The 26,060-nt window shown below is 42.0% G+C and overlaps 2 protein-coding genes across 3 annotated transcripts; one reads left to right on the forward strand and one right to left on the reverse strand.

Moving 5' to 3' along the window:
* The first annotated feature begins 773 nt into the window (after positions 1-773).
* On the forward strand, positions 774-2,088 carry LOC120456707. The gene is made up of 4 exons (XM_039643681.1): positions 774-1,067; positions 1,143-1,265; positions 1,326-1,457; positions 1,792-2,088. Exons 1-4 carry the CDS (start codon positions 846-848, stop codon positions 1,873-1,875), a joined length of 561 nt encoding a protein of 186 aa, XP_039499615.1. The 5' UTR covers positions 774-845; the 3' UTR covers positions 1,876-2,088.
* Positions 1,974-25,520, reverse strand: LOC120456706 (tetraspanin-9). 2 transcript variants are annotated; one of them, XM_039643679.2, is made up of 6 exons: positions 25,233-25,520; positions 22,539-22,609; positions 3,587-3,778; positions 3,292-3,486; positions 3,052-3,212; positions 1,974-2,977 (listed from the first exon to the last, which is right to left on the reverse strand). In XM_039643679.2, exons 2-6 carry the CDS (start codon positions 22,599-22,601, stop codon positions 2,737-2,739), a joined length of 852 nt encoding a protein of 283 aa, XP_039499613.1. In that variant the 5' UTR covers positions 22,602-22,609; positions 25,233-25,520; the 3' UTR covers positions 1,974-2,736. The 2 variants fall into 2 exon arrangements, with proteins under 2 accessions (XP_039499613.1, XP_039499614.1); XM_039643680.2 differs by lacking the exon at positions 25,233-25,520 and adding an exon at positions 25,002-25,062.
* Between the last annotated feature and the right edge of the window lie 540 nt (positions 25,521-26,060).

Consider the following 26,060-nt stretch of genomic DNA (forward strand, 5'->3'; position numbering starts at 1 on the left):
TATTCACTTGCAGTACAAGATGTTTTTATATTGGTTCACGTAATGTTCGCGTCGTTGCATTAAATTTCTTTCAGTGTGAAGTAATAATTGCACAACCATCATATGTGAAGGTGGGGGATGAGGGGATGGGGATGTGGATGGGGCTACCGATTGACCAACTAACTGAGTAAACCAAGTAAACCGAGTTTCCTTCCTCATTGTTGCGACAGAATGACGGCAACATTTGTTGACAGCAACAAGTTGCAGATTTCGGCTTTGTTGTTATTGTTACAGTTTTATGGCTATTTGTTGTTGTCATTACCATTACGACCAATAATACGCTGCACTGTCGGAAAAAAAGTGAGCGGCTCTTGCGATCTTGGAAAAGGCGCTTGATATTATGTTGGTTTTTTGAATTTCTAGAGTGAATCGCATCTCTGACAAAATTTGTAATAATCAAAGGTTATCAAAATTTAACTTCAGTGGGTACTTGAGCAATCCTATAGAAATGCATATTATGAAGGTAAATTGTTGCACTGTTAGTTTTAGTAATATATTTTCGTTGTTAACTGCACGGATTTTGTGCAAAGTAATAATCAAGCATATGTAACTGTGCAGCGGCTCCACGAGTCGCCCACCCCCGGACAGACCCCTGAAAACCTGAGCTTCAACCGAAAGCCAAACTAAAGCCAAAACGATCGTGGCTCAATGTCCAAAGCGGCGACTCTCGTGGTCGGGTTAAACCAATAAAATCGTTGCGCAGACGCAGCTATTCAGTTGAATTTTGGACTCGAGAGACTGCGGATCGAAGCTCCAGCTGGGCATTTGGATTTCTCAGAAAAACCTCGCATTGCAAAACCACGACGATGGCGCAATCTCATAAAATGCATATTCTGCTGCCGCTCTTGGCCACGATGCACTGCATCTGCGCCACGCCCATAGCGCCGGCCACGCCCGACGGCGCCACGCCCATCGACGCACGCGTCTCGGCCGCCGACTTTGGTGCCCAGGATGCCTTCGATGCCTTCGATGCCGCCGACAGCTCCGCGGAATCCACCCATGCGCAGGCCAGCGAGGCCGGATTCAAAGTGAGTGTGGGTGGTGGTGTTAGATGCTAGGTATAGTTTATACCACGAAGTGACTACCCTTTGTTTTCCCGGCAGATCTCACTGCTGCCGACTCCGGCCAAGACGGCGGAATCGGTGAATCTGGAGCAGGAGGCCATTCCCTCGAAGGTGCTGAGCGTGTACGACAACAGCCAAAAGAAGCTGGCCGAATTGGCGCAGGTAGGTGGAGTGATATCACATTCCCCAAATGGAGCCAATAAGACCCAGTTTCGATTGCAGCCCGTTCCCATTTTGGACTCCATCAGTGAGCACGAGAAGTACGGCAACAACGGCGACATGTTCGACGGCATCTCGCGCTCCATTGTCAACGGCTATGAGGCCTTCTCCAACCTGCTCAACACCTTCATTCAGGTGGGTTTCTTGTGTATTTTGTGTTTGTTTGCCCTGTTTCCATGGCGGATTCATTCGCACACACGTTGCATAATGGTCCCAGCAATTATGTAGTATTTATGTATATAATATACTTGCGATCGAAAGGGCTGTGAACTTGCGACCTGAGTCGCCAATTGATAAGTTTCTGCAGTAATTTGATAGCGAGTCCTGGAGTCTTGGCTATTTTCAAGCCAGACTGACAGCACCACAGCACCGCTGGCGCTACTTATGCAATTGGTCGTGTGCTTCGTTTTGACCAAGGTCAGTTCCAGCTTTCCCTCTGTTGACCACACTCCACCCCTCCCTCTTGCAGAAGCCCAAAGAGTTGGCGCGCAGCGTGACGAAGGGGATAACGGCTCAATTGGATGTCATCGGTGGCAAATTGGTGGGCCTTTGAAGGCGCTAACCACCCAGCCACCCACCCAGCCGCCCAACCAACCACCCAACCAACCACCCAACCAACCACCCAACCAACCCCAGTGAAACTGCACTGGCTTGTAATTTAAATAAATACTTTAATTTATTTGTAACTTAACACGAACATGTTGTGTAGGAATGCATTTCGATATAAATATTTGTATGTATAAATAAAATAATCATACCCATAGTAGCTATGTAATATTTGCTCCTACTTCATTCACTTTCTCTTCATTTCGTCTTCTCGCTTCATTTTTCTCACGCTTTTCGGGCAGTTGCGGTTTCTGCTATTTCGACTACTACAAAGTTCCATAAAGTAACATAAGTATATTGTATAAATATGTATAAATATATAGTTCATATATTGATTTAGTTGAATTTAGGATTACGAGCATATCCCGCTCCACACACCAGCTGTATCTCAGGTACTCCTCTGGCACTCTAACCAGCCATGATTGGTGATGGTACGCAATATACCCTGTTCTATGTGCGTTTCGGTACTTGGACCTTAAACTACTACTACTAGAGAGCACATCACAATATGGATACACCGCTAACTACATATATGTGATTGTTTAACACTGGTAGCAACTTGCTGCCAGTTCAATTTTGTTCGATATGTCTTCGCCTACAGATTACAAAACAAAAACAAACAAAAAAAAATTAAATTAATTTTTGGCACATTTCGCAGAATAAATTAGAAACTAAGAGAGAAAGAGAAAGAGAGAGAGAGAGAGAGTTAACAAAAGGTATAGAGATAGCGACATCTGCATCTGCATCCGCATCCGCATCCAACCCGCCAATTTAGAAGTCCGCCCACCACCAACGCTCACAATCGCGTTCAATCCTCCCAACTGCTGGTGCGGGTCTGGGGATCGATTGACGGCGAGTAGGATTTGTAGGTGTCCGAGGAGCGCTTGTGCTTCACCGTGCAGAACAGCAGCATCGAGGTGATCAGCCCGAACAGCTGGACAAAGGCGATGCCCAGTCCCACGGCGCCCACCACGTTCAGCTGGCCGGTAAACCAGCTCTGCAGCGAGTGGGCACAGCCCTTGTCCCACCACAGCGACGGGTTCTCCGACCTAAAGGTGGTGAGGAGTGAGGAGTGAATGAATACAATGGTTGACTGTTGACTGAATCGGAACAGTACACTCACCTGCCGCAGTCGGGACGCATCATTCCGTCGCCGGATCCTTCGGTGAGCACCTGGCGCTGATCGTAGAGGGTCCTGCAGCAGGATTCGGGCACCCAGCGCCTGCCCGGCCACGACTGGATGTCATACCAATCCTCGTAGGAGGAGACGCCACAGCACTCGAACTGCAAATACAAAAAAAAAAGTAACCATGTCATGTTTCAATGGGCAACACGAGAGAAAGGCCATTCGATCTCCACTCACCGACTGCTGCACGCTGTCCCAAATGGAGGCCACCGATGGCGCCACCAGAGATCCCCGATCGCTGCTGTTGTAGTGCCGCTCGATGCCGAAGCGCAACTCGTTGGCCAATGTCCGTCCCAGTCCGCCGCGGAAGAGAAAGGCGATGGAGCCCACCAGGAACTCGCTCATGAACAGCATCACAATCAGCATGAAGTACTGCGGCGATAGATATGAAAATCGAATAGTTAGTTACACAAAGTATATATCACTAATACGACATGTATGCCATGAGCCTGACCTCCCGCGATTTACTCACCAAGACCAGGAGACAGCGGGACTGCACCCAGGCTCCGCAGCAGCCAAAGAAGCTGACCACAAACCCGGTGCCGCCGATGCCCATGAAGATGGTGTCCGCACTCAGGCCGGCGTGTTGGGGCAGCAAGGTGGCGTATCCCGCGTAGCTCAGTCGCAACCAGAGTCCGGCTCCCAAGAACGCGCAGCTACACAGCTGGAATGCAACGGGTTGGGAATCGGAAATTAGAAAGACACTGGTTACCAAGCTAAAGGAACTGATTGTGATTAACATGAGTTGTCCAGCTTACAATTTGCTATACAACAAGTGGCTTGTCTCAGCCTGGGACATCCAAATTATACATTTTATATATAAATAATATGCGCTTGGTTAAGTAGACACCTACTGCTAATTATGATTGCCTGGTGCATAAAGTAATGAAATGGGCCGAAAACCGGACTTTTAAGCCGAGTTTTGTTAAGAAAATTGAGAGATTATGGATTTCAGGTACTAGGCAAACAGAAATGTCAGGAAGTGGCCAACGATCATTTCGTTTTAAGTAGACACCTGCTGCTAATTATGATTGCCTGGTGCATAAAACAATGAAATGTCCCAAAAACCGGACTTTTAAGCCGAATTTTGGTGGAAAAATGGAGAGATTCTTGATTTCAGATACCAGGCAAACAGAAATGTCAGGAAGTGGCCGACGATCATTGCGATTTTAGTAACCACCTGCTGCTAATTATGATTGCCTGGTGCATAAAAGAATGAAATGTCCCAAAAACCGGACTTTAAAGCCGAGTTTTGGAGGTGAAATTGAGAGATTCTAGATTTCAGATACCAGGCAAACAGAAATGTCAGGAAGTGGCCAACGATCATTGCGATTTTAGTAACCACCTGCTGCTAATTATGATTGTCTGGTGCATAAAACAATGAAATGTCCCAAAAACCGGACTTTAAAGCCGAGTTTTGGAGGTGAAATTGAGAGATTCTCGATTTCAGATACCAGGCAAACAGAAATGTCAGGAAGTGGCCAACGATCATTGCGATTTAGTAACCACCTGCTGCTAATTATGATTGTCTGGTGCATAAAACAATGAAATGTCCCAAAAACCGGACTTTAAAGCCGAGTTTTGGAGGTGAAATTGAGAGATTCTCGATTTCAGATACCAGGCAAACAGAAATGTCAGGAAGTGGCCAACGATCATTGCGATTTTAGTAACCACCTGCTGCTAATTATGATTGTCTGGTGCATAAAACAATGAAATGTCCCAAAAACCGGACTTTTAAGCCGAATTTTGGTGGAAAAATGGAGAGATTCTCGATTTCAGATACCAGGCAAACAGAAATGTCAGGAAGTGGCCAACGATCATTGCGATTTTAGTAACCACCTGCTGCTAATTATGATTGCCTGGTGCATAAAACAATGAAATGTCCCAAAAACCGGACTTTAAAGCCGAGTTTTGGAGGTGAAATTGAGAGATTCTCGATTTCAGATACCAGGCAAACAGAAATGTCAGGAAGTGGCCAACGATCATTGCGATTTTAGTAACCACCTGCTGCTAATTATGATTGTCTGGTGCATAAAACAATGAAATGTCCCAAAAACCGGACTTTAAAGCCGAGTTTTGGAGGTGAAATTGAGAGATTCTCGATTTCAGATACCAGGCAAACAGAAATGTCAGGAAGTGGCCAACGATCATTGCGATTTTAGTAACCACCTGCTGCTAATTATGATTGTCTGGTGCATAAAACAATGAAATGTCCCAAAAACCGGACTTTTAAGCCGAATTTTGGTGGAAAAATGGAGAGATTCTCGATTTCAGATACCAGGCAAACAGAAATGTCAGGAAGTGGCCAACGATCATTGCGATTTTAGTAACCACCTGCTGCTAATTATGATTGCCTGGTGCATAAAACAATGAAATGTCCCAAAAACCGGACTTTAAAGCCGAGTTTTGGAGGTGAAATTGAGAGATTCTCGATTTCAGATACCAGGCAAACAGAAATGTCAGGAAGTGGCCAACGATCATTGCGATTTTAGTAACCACCTGCTGCTAATTATGATTGTCTGGTGCATAAAACAATGAAATGTCCCAAAAACCGGACTTTAAAGCCGAGTTTTGGAGGTGAAATTGAGAGATTCTCGATTTCAGATACCAGGCAAACAGAAATGTCAGGAAGTGGCCAACGATCATTGCGATTTTAGTAACCACCTGCTGCTAATTATGATTGTCTGGTGCATAAAACAATGAAATGTCCCAAAAACCGGATTTTTAACCGAATTTGGGTGGAAAAATGGAGAGATTCTCGATTTCAGATACCAGGCAAACAGAAATGTCAGGAAGTGGCCAACGATCATTGCGATTTTAGTAACCACCTGCTGCTAATTATGATTGCCTGGTGCATAAAACAATGAAATGTCCCAAAAACCGGACTTTAAAGCCGAGTTTTGGAGGTGAAATTGAGAGATTCTCGATTTCAGATACCAGGCAAACAGAAATGTCAGGAAGTGGCCAACGATCATTGCGATTTTAGTAACCACCTGCTGCTAATTATGATTGTCTGGTGCATAAAACAATGAAATGTCCCAAAAACCGGACTTTTTAACCGAATTTGGGTGGAAAAATGGAGAGATTCTCGATTTCAGATACCAGGCAAACAGAAATGTCAGGAAGTGGCCAACGATCATTGCGATTTTAGTAACCACCTGCTGCTAATTATGATTGCCTGGTGCATAAAACAATGAAATGTCCCAAAAACCGGACTTTAAAGCCGAGTTTTGGAGGTGAAAGGAGAGATTCTCGATTTCAGATACCAGGCAAACAGAAATGTCAGGAAGTGGCCAACGATCATTGCGATTTTAGTAACCACCTGCTGCTAATTATGATTGTCTGGTGCATAAAACAATGAAATGTCCCAAAAACCGGACTTTTAAGCCGAATTTTGGTGGAAAAATGGAGAGATTCTCGATTTCAGATACCAGGCAAACAGAAATGTCAGGAAGTGGCCAACTCATTGCGATTTTAGTAACCACCTGCTGCTAATTATGATTGCCTGGTGCATAAAACAATGAAATGTCCCAAAAACCGGACTTTAAAGCCGAGTTTTGGAGGTGAAATTGAGAGATTCTCGATTTCAGATACCAGGCAAACAGAAATGTCAGGAAGTGGCCAACGATCATTGCGATTTTAGTAACCACCTGCTGCTAATTATGATTGCCTGGTGCATAAAACAATGAAATGTCCCAAAAACCGGACTTTTAAGCCGAGTTTTGGAGGTGAAATTGAGAGATTCTCGATTTCAGATACCAGGCAAACAAAAATGTCAGGAAGTGGCCAACGATCATTGCGATTTTAGTAACCACCTGCTGCTAATTATGATTGCCTAGTGCATAAAAAAATAAAATGTCCCAAAAACCCGACTTTTAAGCCGAATTTTGGTGGAAAAATGGAGAGATTCTCGATTTCAGATACCAGGCAAACAGAAATGTCAGGAAGTGGCCAACGATCATTGCGATTTTAGTAACCACCTGCTGCTAATTATGATTGCCTGGTGCATAAAACAATGAAATGTCCCAAAAACCGGACTTTTAAGCCGAATTTTGGTGGTAAAATGGAGAGATTCTCGATTTCAGATACCAGGCAAACAGAAATGTCAGAAAGTGGGCAGCGATCATTGCGATATTAGTAACCACCTGCTGCTAATTATGATTGCCTGGTGCATAAAACAATGAAATGTCCCAAAAACCGGACTTTTAAGCCGAATTTTGGTGGTAAAATGGAGAGATTCTCGATTTCAGATACCAGGCAAACAGAAATGTCAGGAAGTGGCCAACGATCATTGCGATTTTAGTAACCACCTGCTGCTAATTATGATTGCCTGGTGCATAAAACAATAAAATGTCCCAAAAACCCGACTTTTAAGCCGAATTTTGGTGGAAAAATGGAGAGATTCTCGATTTCAGATACCAGGCAAACAGAAATGTCAGGAAGTGGCCAACGATCATTGCGATTTTAGTAACCACCTGCTGCTAATTATGATTGCGTGGTGCATAAAACAAAAAAATGTCCCAAAAACCCGACTTTTAAGCCGAATTTTGGTGGTAAAATTGAGAGATTCTCGATTTCAGATACCAGGCAAACAGAAATGTCAGGAAGTGGCCAACGATCATTGCGATTTTAGTAACCACCTGCTGCTAATTATGATTGCCTGGTGCATAAAACAATAAAATGTCCCAAAAACCGGACTTTTAAGCCGAATTTTGGTGGTAAAATGGAGAGATTCTCGATTTCAGATACCAGGCAAACAGAAATGTCAGGAAGTGGCCAACGATCATTGCGATTTTAGTAACCACCTGCTGCTAATTATGATTGCCTGGTGCATAAAACAATGAAATGTCCCAAAAACCGGACTTTTAAGCCTAGTTTTGGAGGTGAAATTGAGAGATTCTCGATTTCAGATACCAGGCAAACAGAAATGTCAGGAAGTGGCCAACTATCATTGCGATTTATGTAGACTCCTACTGATAATTATGATTGCCTGGTGCATAAAACAATGAAATGTCCCAAAAACCGGACTTTTAAGCCGAATTTTGGTGGTAAAATGGAGAGATTCTCGATTTCAGATACCAGGCAAACAGAAATGTCAGGAAGTGGCCAACGATCATTGCGATTTTAGTAACCACCTGCTGCTAATTATGATTGCCTGGTGCATAAAACAATGAAATGTCCCAAAAACCGGACTTTTAAGCCGAATTTTGGTGGTAAAATGGAGAGATTCTCGATTTCAGATACCAGGCAAACAGAAATGTCAGGAAGTGGCCAACGATCATTGCGATTTTAGTAACCACCTGCTGCTAATTATGATTGCCTGGTGCATAAAACAATGAAATGTCCCAAAAACCGGACTTTTAAGCCGAGTTTTGGAGGTGAAATTGAGAGATTCTCGATTTCAGATACCAGGCAAACAGAAATGTCAGGAAGTGGCCAACGATCATTGCGATTTTAGTAACCACCTGCTGCTAATTATGATTGCCTAGTGCATAAAACAATAAAATGTCCCAAAAACCCGACTTTTAAGCCGAATTTTGGTGGAAAAATGGAGAGATTCTCGATTTCAGATACCAGGCAAACAGAAATGTCAGGAAGTGGCCAACGATCATTGCGATTTTAGTAACCACCTGCTGCTAATTATGATTGCCTGGTGCATAAAACAATGAAATGTCCCAAAAACCGGACTTTTAAGCCGAATTTTGGTGGTAAAATGGAGAGATTCTCGATTTCAGATACCAGGCAAACAGAAATGTCAGGAAGTGGCCAACGATCATTGCGATTTTAGTAACCACCTGCTGCTAATTATGATTGCCTGGTGCATAAAACAATAAAATGTCCCAAAAACCCGACTTTTAAGCCGAATTTTGGTGGAAAAATGGAGAGATTCTCGATTTCAGATACCAGGCAAACAGAAATGTCAGGAAGTGGCCAACGATCATTGCGATTTTAGTAACCACCTGCTGCTAATTATGATTGCCTGGTGCATAAAACAAAAAATGTCCCAAAAACCCGACTTTTAAGCCGAATTTTGGTGGTAAAATTGAGAGATTCTCGATTTCAGATACCAGGCAAACAGAAATGTCAGGAAGTGGCCAACGATCATTGCGATTTTAGTAACCACCTGCTGCTAATTATGATTGCCTGGTGCATAAAACAAAAAAATGTCCCAAAAACCCGACTTTTAAGCCGAATTTTGGTGGTAAAATTGAGAGATTCTCGATTTCAGATACCAGGCAAACAGAAATGTCAGGAAGTGGCCAACGATCATTGCGATTTTAGTAACCACCTGCTGCTAATTATGATTGCCTGGTGCATAAAACAAAAAAATGTCCCAAAAACCCGACTTTTAAGCCGAATTTTGGTGGTAAAATTGAGAGATTCTCGATTTCAGATACCAGGCAAACAGAAATGTCAGGAAGTGGCCAACGATCATTGCGATTTTAGTAACCACCTGCTGCTAATTATGATTGCCTGGTGCATAAAACAATAAAATGTCCCAAAAACCGGACTTTTAAGCCGAATTTTGGTGGTAAAATGGAGAGATTCTCGATTTCAGATACCAGGCAAACAGAAATGTCAGGAAGTGGCCAACGATCATTGCGATTTTAGTAACCACCTGCTGCTAATTATGATTGCCTGGTGCATAAAACAATGAAATGTCCCAAAAACCGGACTTTTAAGCCGAGTTTTGGAGGTGAAATTGAGAGATTCTCGATTTCAGATACCAGGCAAACAGAAATGTCAGGAAGTGGCCAACTATCATTGCGATTTATGTAGACTCCTACTGATAATTATGATTGCCTGGTGCATAAAACAATGAAATGTCCCAAAAACCGGACTTTTAAGCCGAATTTTGGTGGTAAAATGGAGAGATTCTCGATTTCAGATACCAGGCAAACAGAAATGTCAGGAAGTGGCCAACGATCATTGCGATTTTAGTAACCACCTGCTGCTAATTATGATTGCCTGGTGCATAAAACAATGAAATGTCCCAAAAACCGGACTTTTAAGCCGAATTTTGGTGGTAAAATGGAGAGATTCTCGATTTCAGATACCAGGCAAACAGAAATGTCAGGAAGTGGCCAACGATCATTGCGATTTTAGTAACCACCTGCTGCTAATTATGATTGCCTGGTGCATAAAACAATGAAATGTCCCAAAAACCGGACTTTTAAGCCGAGTTTTGGAGGTGAAATTGAGAGATTCTCGATTTCAGATACCAGGCAAACAGAAATGTCAGGAAGTGGCCAACGATCATTGCGATTTTAGTAACCACCTGCTGCTAATTATGATTGCCTAGTGCATAAAACAATAAAATGTCCCAAAAACCCGACTTTAAAGCCGAATTTTGGTGGAAAAATGGAGAGATTCTCGATTTCAGATACCAGGCAAACAGAAATGTCAGGAAGTGGCCAACGATCATTGCGATTTTAGTAACCACCTGCTGCTAATTATGATTGCCTGGTGCATAAAACAATGAAATGTCCCAAAAACCGGACTTTTAAGCCGAATTTTGGTGGTAAAATGGAGAGATTCTCGATTTCAGATACCAGGCAAACAGAAATGTCAGGAAGTGGCCAACGATCATTGCGATTTTAGTAACCACCTGCTGCTAATTATGATTGCCTGGTGCATAAAACAATAAAATGTCCCAAAAACCCGACTTTTAAGCCGAATTTTGGTGGAAAAATGGAGAGATTCTCGATTTCAGATACCAGGCAAACAGAAATGTCAGGAAGTGGCCAACGATCATTGCGATTTTAGTAACCACCTGCTGCTAATTATGATTGCCTGGTGCATAAAACAAAAAAATGTCCCAAAAACCCGACTTTTAAGCCGAATTTTGGTGGTAAAATTGAGAGATTCTCGATTTCAGATACCAGGCAAACAGAAATGTCAGGAAGTGGCCAACGATCATTGCGATTTTAGTAACCACCTGCTGCTAATTATGATTGCCTGGTGCATAAAACAATGAAATGTCCCAAAAACCGGAATTTTAAGCCGAATTTTGGTGGTAAAATGGAGAGATTCTCGATTTCAGATACCAGGCAAACAGAAATGTCAGGAAGTGGCCAACGATCATTGCGATTTTAGTAACCACCTGCTGCTAATTATGATTGCCTGGTGCATAAAACAATGAAATGTCCCAAAAACCGGACTTTTAAGCCGAGTTTTGGAGGTGAAATTGAGAGATTCTCGATTTCAGATACCAGGCAAACAGAAATGTCAGGAAGTGGCCAACTATCATTGCGATTTATGTAGACTCCTACTGATAATTATGATTGCCTGGTGCATAAAACAATGAAATGTCCCAAAAACCGGACTTTTAAGCCGAATTTTGGTGGTAAAATGGAGAGATTCTCGATTTCAGATACCAGGCAAACAGAAATGTCAGGAAGTGGCCAACGATCATTGCGATTTTAGTAACCACCTGCTGCTAATTATGATTGCCTGGTGCATAAAACAATGAAATGTCCCAAAAACCGGACTTTTAAGCCGAATTTTGGTGGTAAAATGGAGAGATTCTCGATTTCAGATACCAGGCAAACAGAAATGTCAGGAAGTGGCCAACGATCATTGCGATTTTAGTAACCACCTGCTGCTAATTATGATTGCCTGGTGCATAAAACAATGAAATGTCCCAAAAACCGGACTTTTAAGACGAGTTTTGGAGGTGAAATTGAGAGATTCTCGATTTCAGATACCAGGCAAACAGAAATGTCAGGAAGTGGCCAACGATCATTGCGATTTTAGTAACCACCTGCTGCTAATTATGATTGCCTAGTGCATAAAACAATAAAATGTCCCAAAAACCCGACTTTTAAGCCGAATTTTGGTGGAAAAATGGAGAGATTCTCGATTTCAGATACCAGGCAAACAGAAATGTCAGGAAGTGGCCAACGATCATTGCGATTTTAGTAACCACCTGCTGCTAATTATGATTGCCTGGTGCATAAAACAATGAAATGTCCCAAAAACCGGACTTTTAAGCCGAATTTTGGTGGAAAAATGGAGAGATTCTCGATTTCAGATACCAGGCAAACAGAAATGTCAGGAAGTGGCCAACGATCATTGCGATTTTAGTAACCACCTGCTGCTAATTATGATTGCCTGGTGCATAAAACAATAAAATGTCCCAAAAACCCGACTTTTAAGCCGAATTTTGGTGGAAAAATGGAGAGATTCTCGATTTCAGATACCAGGCAAACAGAAATGTCAGGAAGTGGCCAACGATCATTGCGATTTTAGTAACCACCTGCTGCTAATTATGATTGCCTGGTGCATAAAACAATGAAATGTCCCAAAAACCGGACTTTTAAGCCGAGTTTTGGAGGTGAAATTGAGAGATTCTCGATTTCAGATACCAGGCAAACAGAAATGTCAGGAAGTGGCCAACGATCATTGCGATTTTAGTAACCACCTGCTGCTAATTATGATTGCCTGGTGCATAAAACAATGAAATGTCCCAAAAACCGGACTTTTAAGCCGAGTTTTGGAGGTGAAATTGAGAGATTCTCGATTTCAGATACCAGGCAAACAGAAATGTCAGAAAGTGGGCAGCGATCATTGCGATTTTAGTAACCACCTGCTGCTAATTATGATTGCCTGGTGCATAAAACAATGAAATGTCCCAAAAACCGGAATTTTAAGCCGAATTTTGGTGGTAAAATGGAGAGATTCTCGATTTCAGATACCAGGCAAACAGAAATGTCAGGAAGTGGCCAACGATCATTGCGATTTTAGTAACCACCTGCTGCTAATTATGATTGCCTGGTGCATAAAACAATGAAATGTCCCAAAAACCGGACTTTTAAGCCGAGTTTTGGAGGTGAAATTGAGAGATTCTCGATTTCAGATACCAGGCAAACAGAAATGTCAGGAAGTGGCCAACTATCATTGCGATTTATGTAGACTCCTACTGATAATTATGATTGCCTGGTGCATAAAACAATGAAATGTCCCAAAAACCGGACTTTTAAGCCGAATTTTGGTGGTAAAATGGAGAGATTCTCGATTTCAGATACCAGGCAAACAGAAATGTCAGGAAGTGGCCAACGATCATTGCGATTTTAGTAACCACCTGCTGCTAATTATGATTGCCTGGTGCATAAAACAATGAAATGTCCCAAAAACCGGACTTTTAAGCCGAATTTTGGTGGTAAAATGGAGAGATTCTCGATTTCAGATACCAGGCAAACAGAAATGTCAGGAAGTGGCCAACGATCATTGCGATTTTAGTAACCACCTGCTGCTAATTATGATTGCCTGGTGCATAAAACAATGAAATGTCCCAAAAACCGGACTTTTAAGCCGAGTTTTGGAGGTGAAATTGAGAGATTCTCGATTTCAGATACCAGGCAAACAGAAATGTCAGGAAGTGGCCAACGATCATTGCGATTTTAGTAACCACCTGCTGCTAATTATGATTGCCTAGTGCATAAAACAATAAAATGTCCCAAAAACCCGACTTTTAAGCCGAATTTTGGTGGAAAAATGGAGAGATTCTCGATTTCAGATACCAGGCAAACAGAAATGTCAGGAAGTGGCCAACGATCATTGCGATTTTAGTAACCACCTGCTGCTAATTATGATTGCCTGGTGCATAAAACAATGAAATGTCCCAAAAACCGGACTTTTAAGCCGAATTTTGGTGGAAAAATGGAGAGATTCTCGATTTCAGATACCAGGCAAACAGAAATGTCAGGAAGTGGCCAACGATCATTGCGATTTTAGTAACCACCTGCTGCTAATTATGATTGCCTGGTGCATAAAACAATAAAATGTCCCAAAAACCCGACTTTTAAGCCGAATTTTGGTGGAAAAATGGAGAGATTCTCGATTTCAGATACCAGGCAAACAGAAATGTCAGGAAGTGGCCAACGATCATTGCGATTTTAGTAACCACCTGCTGCTAATTATGATTGCCTGGTGCATAAAACAATGAAATGTCCCAAAAACCGGACTTTTAAGCCGAGTTTTGGAGGTGAAATTGAGAGATTCTCGATTTCAGATACCAGTCAAACAGAAATGTCAGGAAGTGGCCAACGATCATTGCGATTTTAGTAACCACCTGCTGCTAATTATGATTGCCTAGTGCATAAAACAATAAAATGTCCCAAAAACCCGACTTTTAAGCCGAATTTTGGTGGTAAAATGGAGAGATTCTCGATTTCAGATACCAGGCAAACAGAAATGTCAGGAAGTGGCCAACGATCATTGCGATTTTAGTAACCACCTGCTGCTAATTATGATTGCCTGGTGCATAAAACAATAAAATGTCCCAAAAACCCGACTTTTAAGCCGAATTTTGGTGGAAAAATGGAGAGATTCTCGATTTCAGATACCAGGCAAACAGAAATGTCAGGAAGTGGCCAACGATCATTGCGATTTTAGTAACCACCTGCTGCTAATTATGATTGCCTGGTGCATAAAACAATAAAATGTCCCAAAAACCCGACTTTTAAGCCGAATTTTGGTGGAAAAATGGAGAGATTCTCGATTTCAGATACCAGGCAAACAGAAATGTCAGGAAGTGGCCAACGATCATTGCGATTTTAGTAACCACCTGCTGCTAATTATGATTGCCTGGTGCATAAAACAAAAAAATGTCCCAAAAACCCGACTTTTAAGCCGAATTTTGGTGGAAAAATGGAGAGATTCTCGATTTCAGATACCAGGCAAACAGAAATGTCAGGAAGTGGCCAACGATCATTGCGATTTATGTAGACTCCTTCTGCTAATTATGACTGCCTGGTGCATAAAGTAATGAAAAGGGCCGGAAACCGGACTTTTAAGCCGAGTTTTGGAGGTGAAATTGAGAGATTCTCGATTTCAGATACCAGGCAAACAGAAATGTCAGGAAGTGGCCAACGATCATTGCGATTTTAGTAACCACCTGCTGCTAATTATGATTGCCTAGTGCATAAAACAATAAAATGTCCCAAAAACCCGACTTTTAAGCCGAATTTTGGTGGTAAAATGGAGAGATTCTCGATTTCAGATACCAGGCAAACAGAAATGTCAGGAAGTGGCCAACGATCATTGCGATTTTAGTAACCACCTGCTGCTAATTATGATTGCCTGGTGCATAAAACAATGAAATGTCCCAAAAACCGGACTTTTAAGCCGAGTTTTGGAGGTGAAATTGAGAGATTCTCGATTTCAGATACCAGGCAAACAGAAATGTCAGGAAGTGGCCAACGATCATTGCGATTTTAGTAACCACCTGCTGCTAATTATGATTGCCTGGTGCATAAAACAATGAAATGTCCCAAAAACCGGACTTTTAAGCCGAGTTTTGGAGGTGAAATTGAGAGATTCTCGATTTCAGATACCAGGCAAACAGAAATGTCAGAAAGTGGGCAGCGATCATTGCGATTTTAGTAACCACCTGCTGCTAATTATGATTGCCTGGTGCATAAAACAATAAAATATCCCAAAAACCCGACTTTTAAGCCGAATTTTGGTGGAAAAATGGAGAGATTCTCGATTTCAGATACCAGGCAAACAGAAATGTCAGGAAGTGGCCAACGATCATTGCGATTTTAGTAACCACCTGCTGCTAATTATGATTGCCTGGTGCATAAAACAATGAAATGTCCCAAAAACCGGACTTTTAAGCCGAGTTTTGGAGGTGAAATTGAGAGATTCTCGATTTCAGATACCAGGCAAACAGAAATGTCAGGAAGTGGCCAACGATCATTGCGATTTTAGTAACCACCTGCTGCTAATTATGATTGCCTAGTGCATAAAACAATAAAATGTCCCAAAAACCCGACTTTTAAGCCGAATTTTGGTGGAAAAATGGAGAGATTCTCGATTTCAGATACCAGGCAAACAGAAATGTCAGGAAGTGGCCAACGATCATTGCGATTTTAGTAACCACCTGCTGCTAATTATGATTGCCTGGTGCATAAAACAATGAAATGTCCCAAAAACCGGACTTTTAAGCCGAATTTTGGTGGTAAAATGGAGAGATTCTCGATTTCAGATACCAGGCAAACAGAAATGTCAGGAAGTGGCCAACGATCATTGCGATTTTAGTAACCACCTGCTGCTAATTATGATTGCCTGGTGCATAAAACAATAAAATGTCCCAAAAACCCGACTTTTAAGCCGAATTTTGGTGGAAAAATGGAGAGATTCTCGATTTCAGATACCAGGCAAACAGAAATGTCAGGAAGTGGCCAACGATCATTGCGATTTTAGTAACCACCTGCGCTAATTATGATTGCCTGGTGCATAAAACAAAAAAATGTCCCAAAAACCCGACTTTTAAGCCGAATTTTGGTGGAAAAATGGAGAGATTCTCGATTTCAGATACCAGGCAAACAGAAATGTCAGGAAGTGGCCAACGATCATTGCGATTTATGTAGACTCCTTCTGCTAATTATGACTGCCTGGTGCATAAAGTAATGAAAAGGGCCGGAAACCGGACTTTTAAGCCGAGTTTTGGAGGTGAAATTGAGAGATTCTCGATTTCAGATACCAGGCAAACAGAAATGTCAGGAAGTGGCCAACGATCATTGCGATTTTAGTAACCACCTGCTGCTAATTATGATTGCCTAGTGCATAAAACAATAAAATGTCCCAAAAACCCGACTTTTAAGCCGAATTTTGGTGGAAAAATGGAGAGATTCTCGATTTCAGATACCAGGCAAACAGAAATGTCAGGAAGTGGCCAACGATCATTGCGATTTTAGTAACCACCTGCTGCTAATTATGATTGCCTGGTGCATAAAACAATGAAATGTCCCAAAAACCGGACTTTTAAGCCGAATTTTGGTGGTAAAATGGAGAGATTCTCGATTTCAGATACCAGGCAAACAGAAATGTCAGGAAGTGGCCAACGATCATTGCGATTTTAGTAACCACCTGCTGCTAATTATGATTGCCTGGTGCATAAAACAATAAAATGTCCCAAAAACCCGACTTTTAAGCCGAATTTTGGTGGAAAAATGGAGAGATTCTCGATTTCAGATACCAGGCAAACAGAAATGTCAGGAAGTGGCCAACGATCATTGCGATTTTAGTAACCACCTGCTGCTAATTATGATTGCCTAGTGCATAAAACAATAAAATGTCCCAAAAACCCGACTTTTAAGCCGAATTTTGGTGGTAAAATGGAGAGATTCTCGATTTCAGATACCAGGCAAACAGAAATGTCAGGAAGTGGCCAACGATCATTGCGATTTATGTAGACTCCTTCTGCTAATTATGACTGCCTGGTGCATAAAGTAATGAAAAGGGCCGGAAACCGGACTTTTAAGCCGAGTTTTGGAGGTGAAATTGAGAGATTCTCGATTTCAGATACCAGGCAAACAGAAATGTCAGGAAGTGGCCAACGATCATTGCGATTTTAGTAACCACCTGCTGCTAATTATGATTGCCTAGTGCATAAAACAATAAAATGTCCCAAAAACCCGACTTTTAAGCCGAATTTTGGTGGTAAAATGGAGAGATTCTCGATTTCAGATACCAGGCAAACAGAAATGTCAGGAAGTGGCCAACGATCATTGCGATTTTAGTAACCACCTGCTGCTAATTATGATTGCCTGGTGCATAAAACAATGAAATGTCCCAAAAACCGGACTTTTAAGCCGAATTTTGGTGGTAAAATGGAGAGATTCTCGATTTCAGATACCAGGCAAACAGAAATGTCAGGAAGTGGCCAACGATCATTGCGATTTTAGTAACCACCTGCTGCTAATTATGATTGCCTGGTGCATAAAACAATGAAATGTCCCAAAAACCGGACTTTTAAGCCGAATTTTGGTGGTAAAATGGAGAGATTCTCGATTTCAGATACCAGGCAAACAGAAATGTCAGGAAGTGGCCAACGATCATTGCGATTTTAGTAACCACCTGCTGCTAATTATGATTGCCTGGTGCATAAAACAATGAAATGTCCCAAAAACCGGACTTTTAAGCCGAGTTTTGGAGGTGAAATTGAGAGATTCTCGATTTCAGATACCAGGCAAACAGAAATGTCAGGAAGTGGCCAACTATCATTGCGATTTATGTAGACTCCTACTGATAATTATGATTGCCTGGTGCATAAAGTAATGAAAAGGGCCGGAAACCGGACTTTTAAGCCGAGTTTTGGTGGTAAAACTGAGAGATTCTGGATTTCAGATACCAGGCGAACAGAAATGTCAGGAGGTGACTTTGCAGAATTCAAAATCAAGCAGCCCCCAAAAGTAGGCAACGCAGAATTTCACGATCAGCTTATCTCATCTCTTAAATCAGCCCAAAAGTATGCAACGAAAAATTCATGATTAGCTGGTCAACGTTTTCCGACACATCCTAAAGGTATGCAACTGAAATATAGCAGCTCGAATTTCTTCCGGCATCCCAAAAGTATACAACGAAAAATTCATGCACTGAGCTGGGCTGCTGATAGCAAACGTTAAAGTGTATTGCATACTTTTGGGCTGTGACATTTATGGTTGTCATTAGTTAGGTTGCACAATCGAACTGATCGCCGGTCGCCTACTGACATTTCTGTTCGCCTGGTACTTTAAATCGAAAAATCACCAATTTGCTTCATCTCGGAGCACCACAACCAATTTCTTCGGTCAAAATTGTCAGTTTTACCGATGCTGAATACCAGGCGAACAGAATCGAATAGCAGGTGGAAACGAACAGCTGATCGCTGAAAGTAAAGCTTACTTAGGGATGGGCGATTCAAATGAATCGTTCGTTATTGTGCACATGTCATGAGCTTTGATCCGATAAACACGAAAGCTCCCAGTGCATTTGAATCGCCCATCCCTAAGTAAGGTTTAGTTTAAGCGATCAGCTGTTCGTTTCCACCTGCTAATCGATTCTGTTCGCCTGGTACTTAAAATCGAAAAATCACCAATTTGCTTCATCTCGGAGCGCCACAACCAATTTCTTCGGCCAAAATTGTCAGTTTTACCGATGCTGAATACCAGGCGAACAGAAATCTCTGCAGGTGACGGCAGATGCCAGCAATTATCATAGAACGAGACAACTATCTGATATTTCCCTGATTGCCGTCCCTTGCATGCTTTCAGGCTCTAAAGAGAAATGCCGTTACTTGCAACGGAACTCAGATCAGAGATGCGCAGTCACATTGTGCACTTGGTGCTTCACGCGTTTATCACGAGATTTGCACGACAATCACGATATAATTAAAATATCCCATGTGGTTGTTGGGAGCGTGACAAAAAATCAGTTACACGCGAGCCTCTCTATTTTAAGGAAAAAACGGATCGTTGGCTGCCTACTGGGATTTATGTTCGCCTAGTGTTTAAAATCGGAAATCTCTTAAATTTCTCTAAAATTTCAGCCGCCCCGAATATTATTTTCGCTACTAAATCGGGCAGTTTTTCGTTTCGCACACCAGGCGAACAGAAATCTCAGGGGGTGGCGGCAGATGCCAGCAATTATCATAGAACGAGACAACTATCTGATATTTCCATGATTGCCATCCCTTGCATGCTTTCAGGCTCTAAAGAGAAATGCCGTTACTTGCAACAGAACTCAGATCAGAGATGCGCAGTCACATTGTGCACTTGGTGCTTCACGCGCTTATCACGAGATTTGCACGACAATCACGATATAATTAAAATATCCCATGTGGTTGTTGGGAGCGTGACAAAAAATCAGTTACACGCGAGCCTCTCTATTTTAAGGAAAAAACGGATCGTTGGCTGCCTACTGGGATTTATGTTCGCCTAGTGTTTAAAATCGGAAATCTCTTAAATTTCTCTAAAATTTCAGCCGCCCCGAATATTATTTTCGCTGCTAAATCGGACAGTTTTTTGTTTCGCACACCAGGCGAACAGAAATCTCAGCAGGTGGCAGCAGATGCCAGCAATTATCATAGAACGAGACAACTATCTGATATTTCCATGATTGCCGTCCCTTGCATGCTTTCAGGCATGCAGGAGAAATGCCGTTACTTCGCAACGAAACTCAGATCAGAGATGCGCAGTCACATTGTGCACTTGGTGCTTCACGCGCTTATCACGAGATTTACACGACAATCACGATATAATTAAAATATCCCATGTGGTTGTTGGGAGCGTGACAAAAAATCAGTTACACGCGAGCCTCTCTATTTTAAGGAAAAAACGGATCGTTGGCTGCCTACTGGGATTTATGTTCGCCTAGTGTTTAAAATCGGAAATCTCTTAAATTTCTCTAAAATTTCAGCCGCCCCGAATATTATTTTCGCTGCTAAATCGGACAGTTTTTTGTTTCGCACACCAGGCGAACAGAAATCTCAGCAGGTGGCAGCAGATGCCAGCAATTATCATAGAACGAGACAACTATCTGATATTTCCATGATTGCCGTCCCTTGCATGCTTTCAGGCTCTAAAGAGAAATGCCGTTACTTGCAACGGAACTCAGATCAGAGATGCGCAGTCACATTGTGCACTTGGTGCTTCACGCGCTTATCACGAGATTTGCACGACAATCACGATATAATTAAAATATCCCATGTGGTTGTTGGGAGCGTGACACAAAATCAGTTACACGCGAGCCTCTCTATTTTAAGGAAAAAAACGGATCGTTGGCTGCCTACTGGGATTTATATTCGCCTAGTGTTAAAAATCGTAAATCTCTTAAATTTCTCTAAAATTTCAGCCGCCCCGAATATTATTTTCGCTGCTAAATCGGACAGTTTTTCGTTTCGCACACCAGGCGAACAGAAATCTCAGCAGGTGGCAGCAGATGCCAGCAATTATCATAGAACGAGACAACTATCTGATATTTCCATGATTGCCGTCCCTTGCATGCTTTCAGGCATGCAGGAGAAATGCCGTTACTTCGCAACGAAACTCAGATCAGAGATGCGCAGTCACATTGTGCACTTGGTGCTTCACGCGCTTATCACGAGATTTACACGACAATCACGATATAATTAAAATATCCCATGTGGTTGTTGGGAGCGTGACAAAAAATCAGTTACACGCGAGCCTCTCTATTTTAAGGAAAAAACGGATCGTTGGCTGCCTACTGGGATTTATGTTCGCCTAGTGTTTAAAATCGGAAATCTCTTAAATTTCTCTAAAATTTCAGCCGCCCCGAATATTATTTTCGCTGCTAAATCGGGCAGTTTTTCGTTTCGCACACCAGGCGAACAGAAATCTCAGCAGGTGGCAGCAGATGCCAGCAATTATCATAGAACGAGACAACTATCTGATATTTCCATGATTGCCGTCCCTTGCATGCTTTCAGGCTCTAAAGAGAAATGCCGTTACTTGCAACAGAACTCAGATCAGAGATGCGCAGTCACATTGTGCACTTGGTGCTTCACGCGCTTATCACGAGATTTACACGACAATCACGATATAATTAAAATATCCCATGTGGTTGTTGGGAGCGTGACAAAAAATCAGTTACACGCGAGCCTCTCTATTTTAAGGAAAAAACGGATCGTTGGCTGCCTACTGGGATTTATGTTCGCCTAGTGTTTAAAATCGTAAATCTCTTAAATTTCTCTAAAATTTCAGCCGCCCCGAATATTATTTTCGCTGCTAAATCGGACAGTTTTTCGTTTCGCACACCAGGCGAACAGAAATCTCTGCAGGTGACGGCAGGTCCCAGCAGGTCTCATAGAACGAGACAACTAGCTTATACTTTCATGATGGCCGTCTCTTTCATGCTTTCAGGCGCCCTCTAAGGAGAAACCCCGTTACTTTGCAACGGAACTCAGATCAGAGATGAACAGTCACATTATGCTTCACGTGTTTCTCACGAGATTTGCACGACAATCACGACATAAATAAAATATCCCATGTGGTTGTTGGGAGCGTGACAAAAAATATGTTACACGCGGGCTATATTAGACAAAAAAAAGGGATCGATGGCATATAATATCCTCATCCTTGTGCATAAAGTAATGAAATGTGCCGAAAACCTGACTTTTGATCCGAGTTTTGTTGGGAATATTGAGGGATTCTGGGATCTATCTTTCAGAAGGAATATTAGATGATGGAGAGCTTTCGATGTCACAGGCAAAGCACACAACTGTTGCATGTTGACAACGGCTGACAGCTGACAGCTGCAGATGCAGAAAGCTATAGGCAAACAACCGCCGCCAAAGTCTAAGTCGAGCTGGAAACTGAAAGCAAAGCCAAAAGCAAACGCAAAAGTCAATGACAGGCGCGCAGACAATGCAACATGCTGGCACAAAGACACTTCCGCCGCAGACGACGGCAAAGTTTGTAGCACTGATTAGCCGCCCTACCTTCTGATTTTGGTTTTGATTTTGCCTGTGCATATCCGTTCTCGAGGAAATGAGACGGCAGTCGGAATATTTATGTTTATCAACAAATTTCAAATTACCATGTTTCATAGAGGTGTATCTGTATCTGTATCTGTATCTGTATCTGTATCTGTATCTGTATCTGTATCTGTATCTGTATCTGTATCTGCATACTTACCCATAGAATGATGTTGAGCCAGCAGAATGTGCGGCGTATGCAAGTGTAGCCAGCATTGCCCATCGCGGGATCTGAAAAGGAAAAAAGCCGTCAGACTGAGCACTTTTTATTTAGTATAATTATGTTGTTACAAATCTTGTAAGAAAACAAGGCCTTTCAGCCTTTAAATATAATATTCTGTTATTATTAAGTTAGTATTATTACTATGTTTTCCATTGGCATTTCCTTTGGTCAGTGTCATGTAACTGGAGTACCCAGACACATATGTATATACATATTTACATGTGTGCCAGCGGGGGCGACTGGTTAGGCAATTGCAATTGAAGCTGCAACTGCTGCACAAATGTGCACACACATGGGTGGGCACTCGCTTATGCAAATATTTTGTGTGATTGAATGAAAACAATAGCTAAATAAAAACAATATCACAAAATTAACAACAGCAGCGACCTCAGCAGATGGATGACCATGGTCACCGAAGCAGATGAACAAATAAATGGATGTCCTCATCTATTTATTTAAACTATGGGTGGCAAAAAGCATTCAGGGCCGACAATTATCCATTAACTTTCATTGACTTGAACTAAAATTTAAATACAAAGTAGGTGCACAACTTGGTATATATATTCTATATATTTGGAACATTGCCAATGTGCAGAGAAAATCAAGAGTTCAATTGCCAAAAACTACCATTCTTCTCGACGTTCATGGGAAAGAAGCGGCAGCACTTTTTGAATTGGTTTCATGCTAATGATCACATGTTTTGTTGCAATCAAGCCCATGGATCTGCGATGGGAAAATTCGTGTTGACCAAAAAAAAACAGCTTGCGTGTGAACCAGCAATGAAAACCAAAATAAAAACCGAAAAAGTGTTTCTTTTGAAATGCACTGCTAGGCAAAAGCGGATCTGTGAAGATTGCACAGAATTATCCAGCATCAAGTTAATCTAACAAATATATAACGCTCTCTTGAAATCAATCTTTTCATACTTTTGCACTTGTGATTTGAAATTTCTTGTGCTGTAATTGTCGGACTTGCAATTGCCTTGCTAATTTATCCAAAGTTGAAGTTTTAGAGGAGCACGTGCCTCCTAATCACGATCCCACTATCTCACTAACCCCTTTCGGATTGTGATTCAGATGCACACATTCAGTTGAGATTCACATTTAAAGGGGTACGGAATGTCCGCTCGAGGGTCGAGCTATCCGCCATATAATTGGAATAACTATCATCCGCGATGAGGATCTCCCTCTCCCTCCCCTTCCCCCTTGACGAACATAATAATAATGAAATAGTGCAAATAATAAGCGGCAATGGGCGGGGTAATGGCTCTGGCCTGTCCACTTTTCAGCTTTTTCAGATTTTTTTCAGTTTTTCAGCTCGGTTCGGTTCCATCGCGATTACCATTCCCAGTTCCCAGTTCCCAGTTTGCAGTTCGCAGTTTCCAGTTAGTCGTCTCCAAGTGCGAACAATTGCACAAGGCACACACAACAGCAACTGTCGCTCGCTTATTTTCCAATTTAACTCAATAACGCGGACTATGGCTTAATGGCATTTGACGCTGAAAATTTGCGATTTACCCACCCACTATGCCCTACCATCCCGCACATACCCTGCATGCCACACACACCACACACCATACTCTATACCCTATACACTACACACTATCCACGGTGCTGTGGGCATTTATCATAATTCGAGTAGCTGGATCTGGGATGCTGCGGATGTGGAGAATGGGAATGTGGATTTGGATGTGGCAGAGTGATTTATGCCAGGGAATTGCTGCCATCTCAAATTGTTTTCGTTTAGCCAAAGCAAAAGTTTCGCAAATCGTCGCAGTAATGGGTTAAAACGATTAGCTTTTCACATTTTCCACTCGCCAATTGAAATGCTCCATTAACTTGCATGTGCTTTTAATGTGTAAGAATTAAGATTCTTCTTATTATCAAAATTGGAGAATTCAAAAACGAATTCAAACTGCAAGCTGGGTGATATTATATCATATCACGTATTACCATATTTATAATATATCTCTTTTGATTTCAGGTTCCAACACTGCAAAGTGCCCGAAAATGATGAAAGATATGTGTAATATTTCATAATGTCAAAACGGAGATCACAAAAGATCAGGGACGCGAGTTACGGGGAGATTACTGTAGCTGGCGGTAAAAACCAGTGGGTAAAATTGCAACAACAACAGCGACGACTTTAGCAACAAGATCAGTCGCTCTGAAAAAGATTTTCACCATCTGACCGTTGAGACCCCCCTTTAATGTGGTTATTGCTGTTGTTGTTGTTTGTCTTTTCAAAGTGTCGTCCACGAAAAGTTTTCTCTTTTTTTGTTGTTGTAACCTGGGCAGTTGGCAGTTGTTGCTGCCGCTGCCTTTCTGGCCGATCGGCCAATCTATGTGCTTATACTTTGTTTGCGCCCCATTGCCGCATTTCTTTTCAGTTGCAAATTACTTTAAGTTGTTGCTTGTTGTTTGTTGTTTGTTGTTTGTTGTTTGCTTTCAATCTGGTTTTTGTGGTTGTTCGCTGCTGTCAATAAACTGCAAAAGTTCGTTGTTATTGTCGTCACTGCATCGGTTTTCTATATGCTATGTATTATATACTTTATTCCATATACTATAAACTATATATGTACATATATGTATGTATTTATATCAACTTTAGCTATACAAACAGGACATTTACATTGGCTTCAGGTCGATTTTGATTGCTGTTTTCAACGAAATTTCCGATTTCGATTCGCACTATTAGGGCACAGAATTTAACTCGAAAAAAAAGGAAGGAAAACAAACAAATCGCGACACTTTCTGGCGCAGGAATTTTGGTTTGGTTCTGCACTTCCGATTCTGATACAGATACTCGGTTTCAGATACTCGGATGCGGATACTCGGATTGCTGGCTTGGGATTTATGATTTGAGATTTTCGGTTCGTTTGGCGTAATTCTATGCGCTCGCCGCGGTTGTTCAAAATAAACTGACAATTCTTCGCGTTGTCAGTTGAAAATAGCAAAGAAGCGACGCCGCCGCGCAGCAGCCGAAGTGGCACGAATGTCTAGCCGAAGTGGCTTCGGTTGCAACTTGTAATGCACAGCGACAAAAGAAGGGTACCCTTGGAGAAGAGTTCTCATATTAGCATAAGATTGATTTATCATTATATACAATGCACTAACCACTCTGTATGCATGATACAAGTAAAAATCCCTCAACTTCATATAACAATGTGGCACATTCTTGTACCTATGATTTTTTGCGCCGTGTACTCACTGGTGACAGTTGCAGCAAGTCCCTCGCTCTCCGAGAGCGCAGCACACACTGGGCGAATCGGGGAGTACGTGCGGCCCCAAAACCAAAACCAAAACCAAAAAAAGAGAGCTGAATAGCGACGCGCGCTGTCTGCATACTTCATGAATGAGATTTATGTTTAGATTTCAGTGTCACGTTTTGATCCACTTTTCGGCCTAATTCATACAAATTCAAACAAACAAAAGAAACAAAAAACAACAACAATAAAGG

Source organism: Drosophila santomea, chromosome X (genome assembly GCF_016746245.2).
Source record: "Drosophila santomea strain STO CAGO 1482 chromosome X, Prin_Dsan_1.1, whole genome shotgun sequence".
NCBI lineage: Eukaryota > Metazoa > Arthropoda > Insecta > Diptera > Drosophilidae > Drosophila > Drosophila santomea.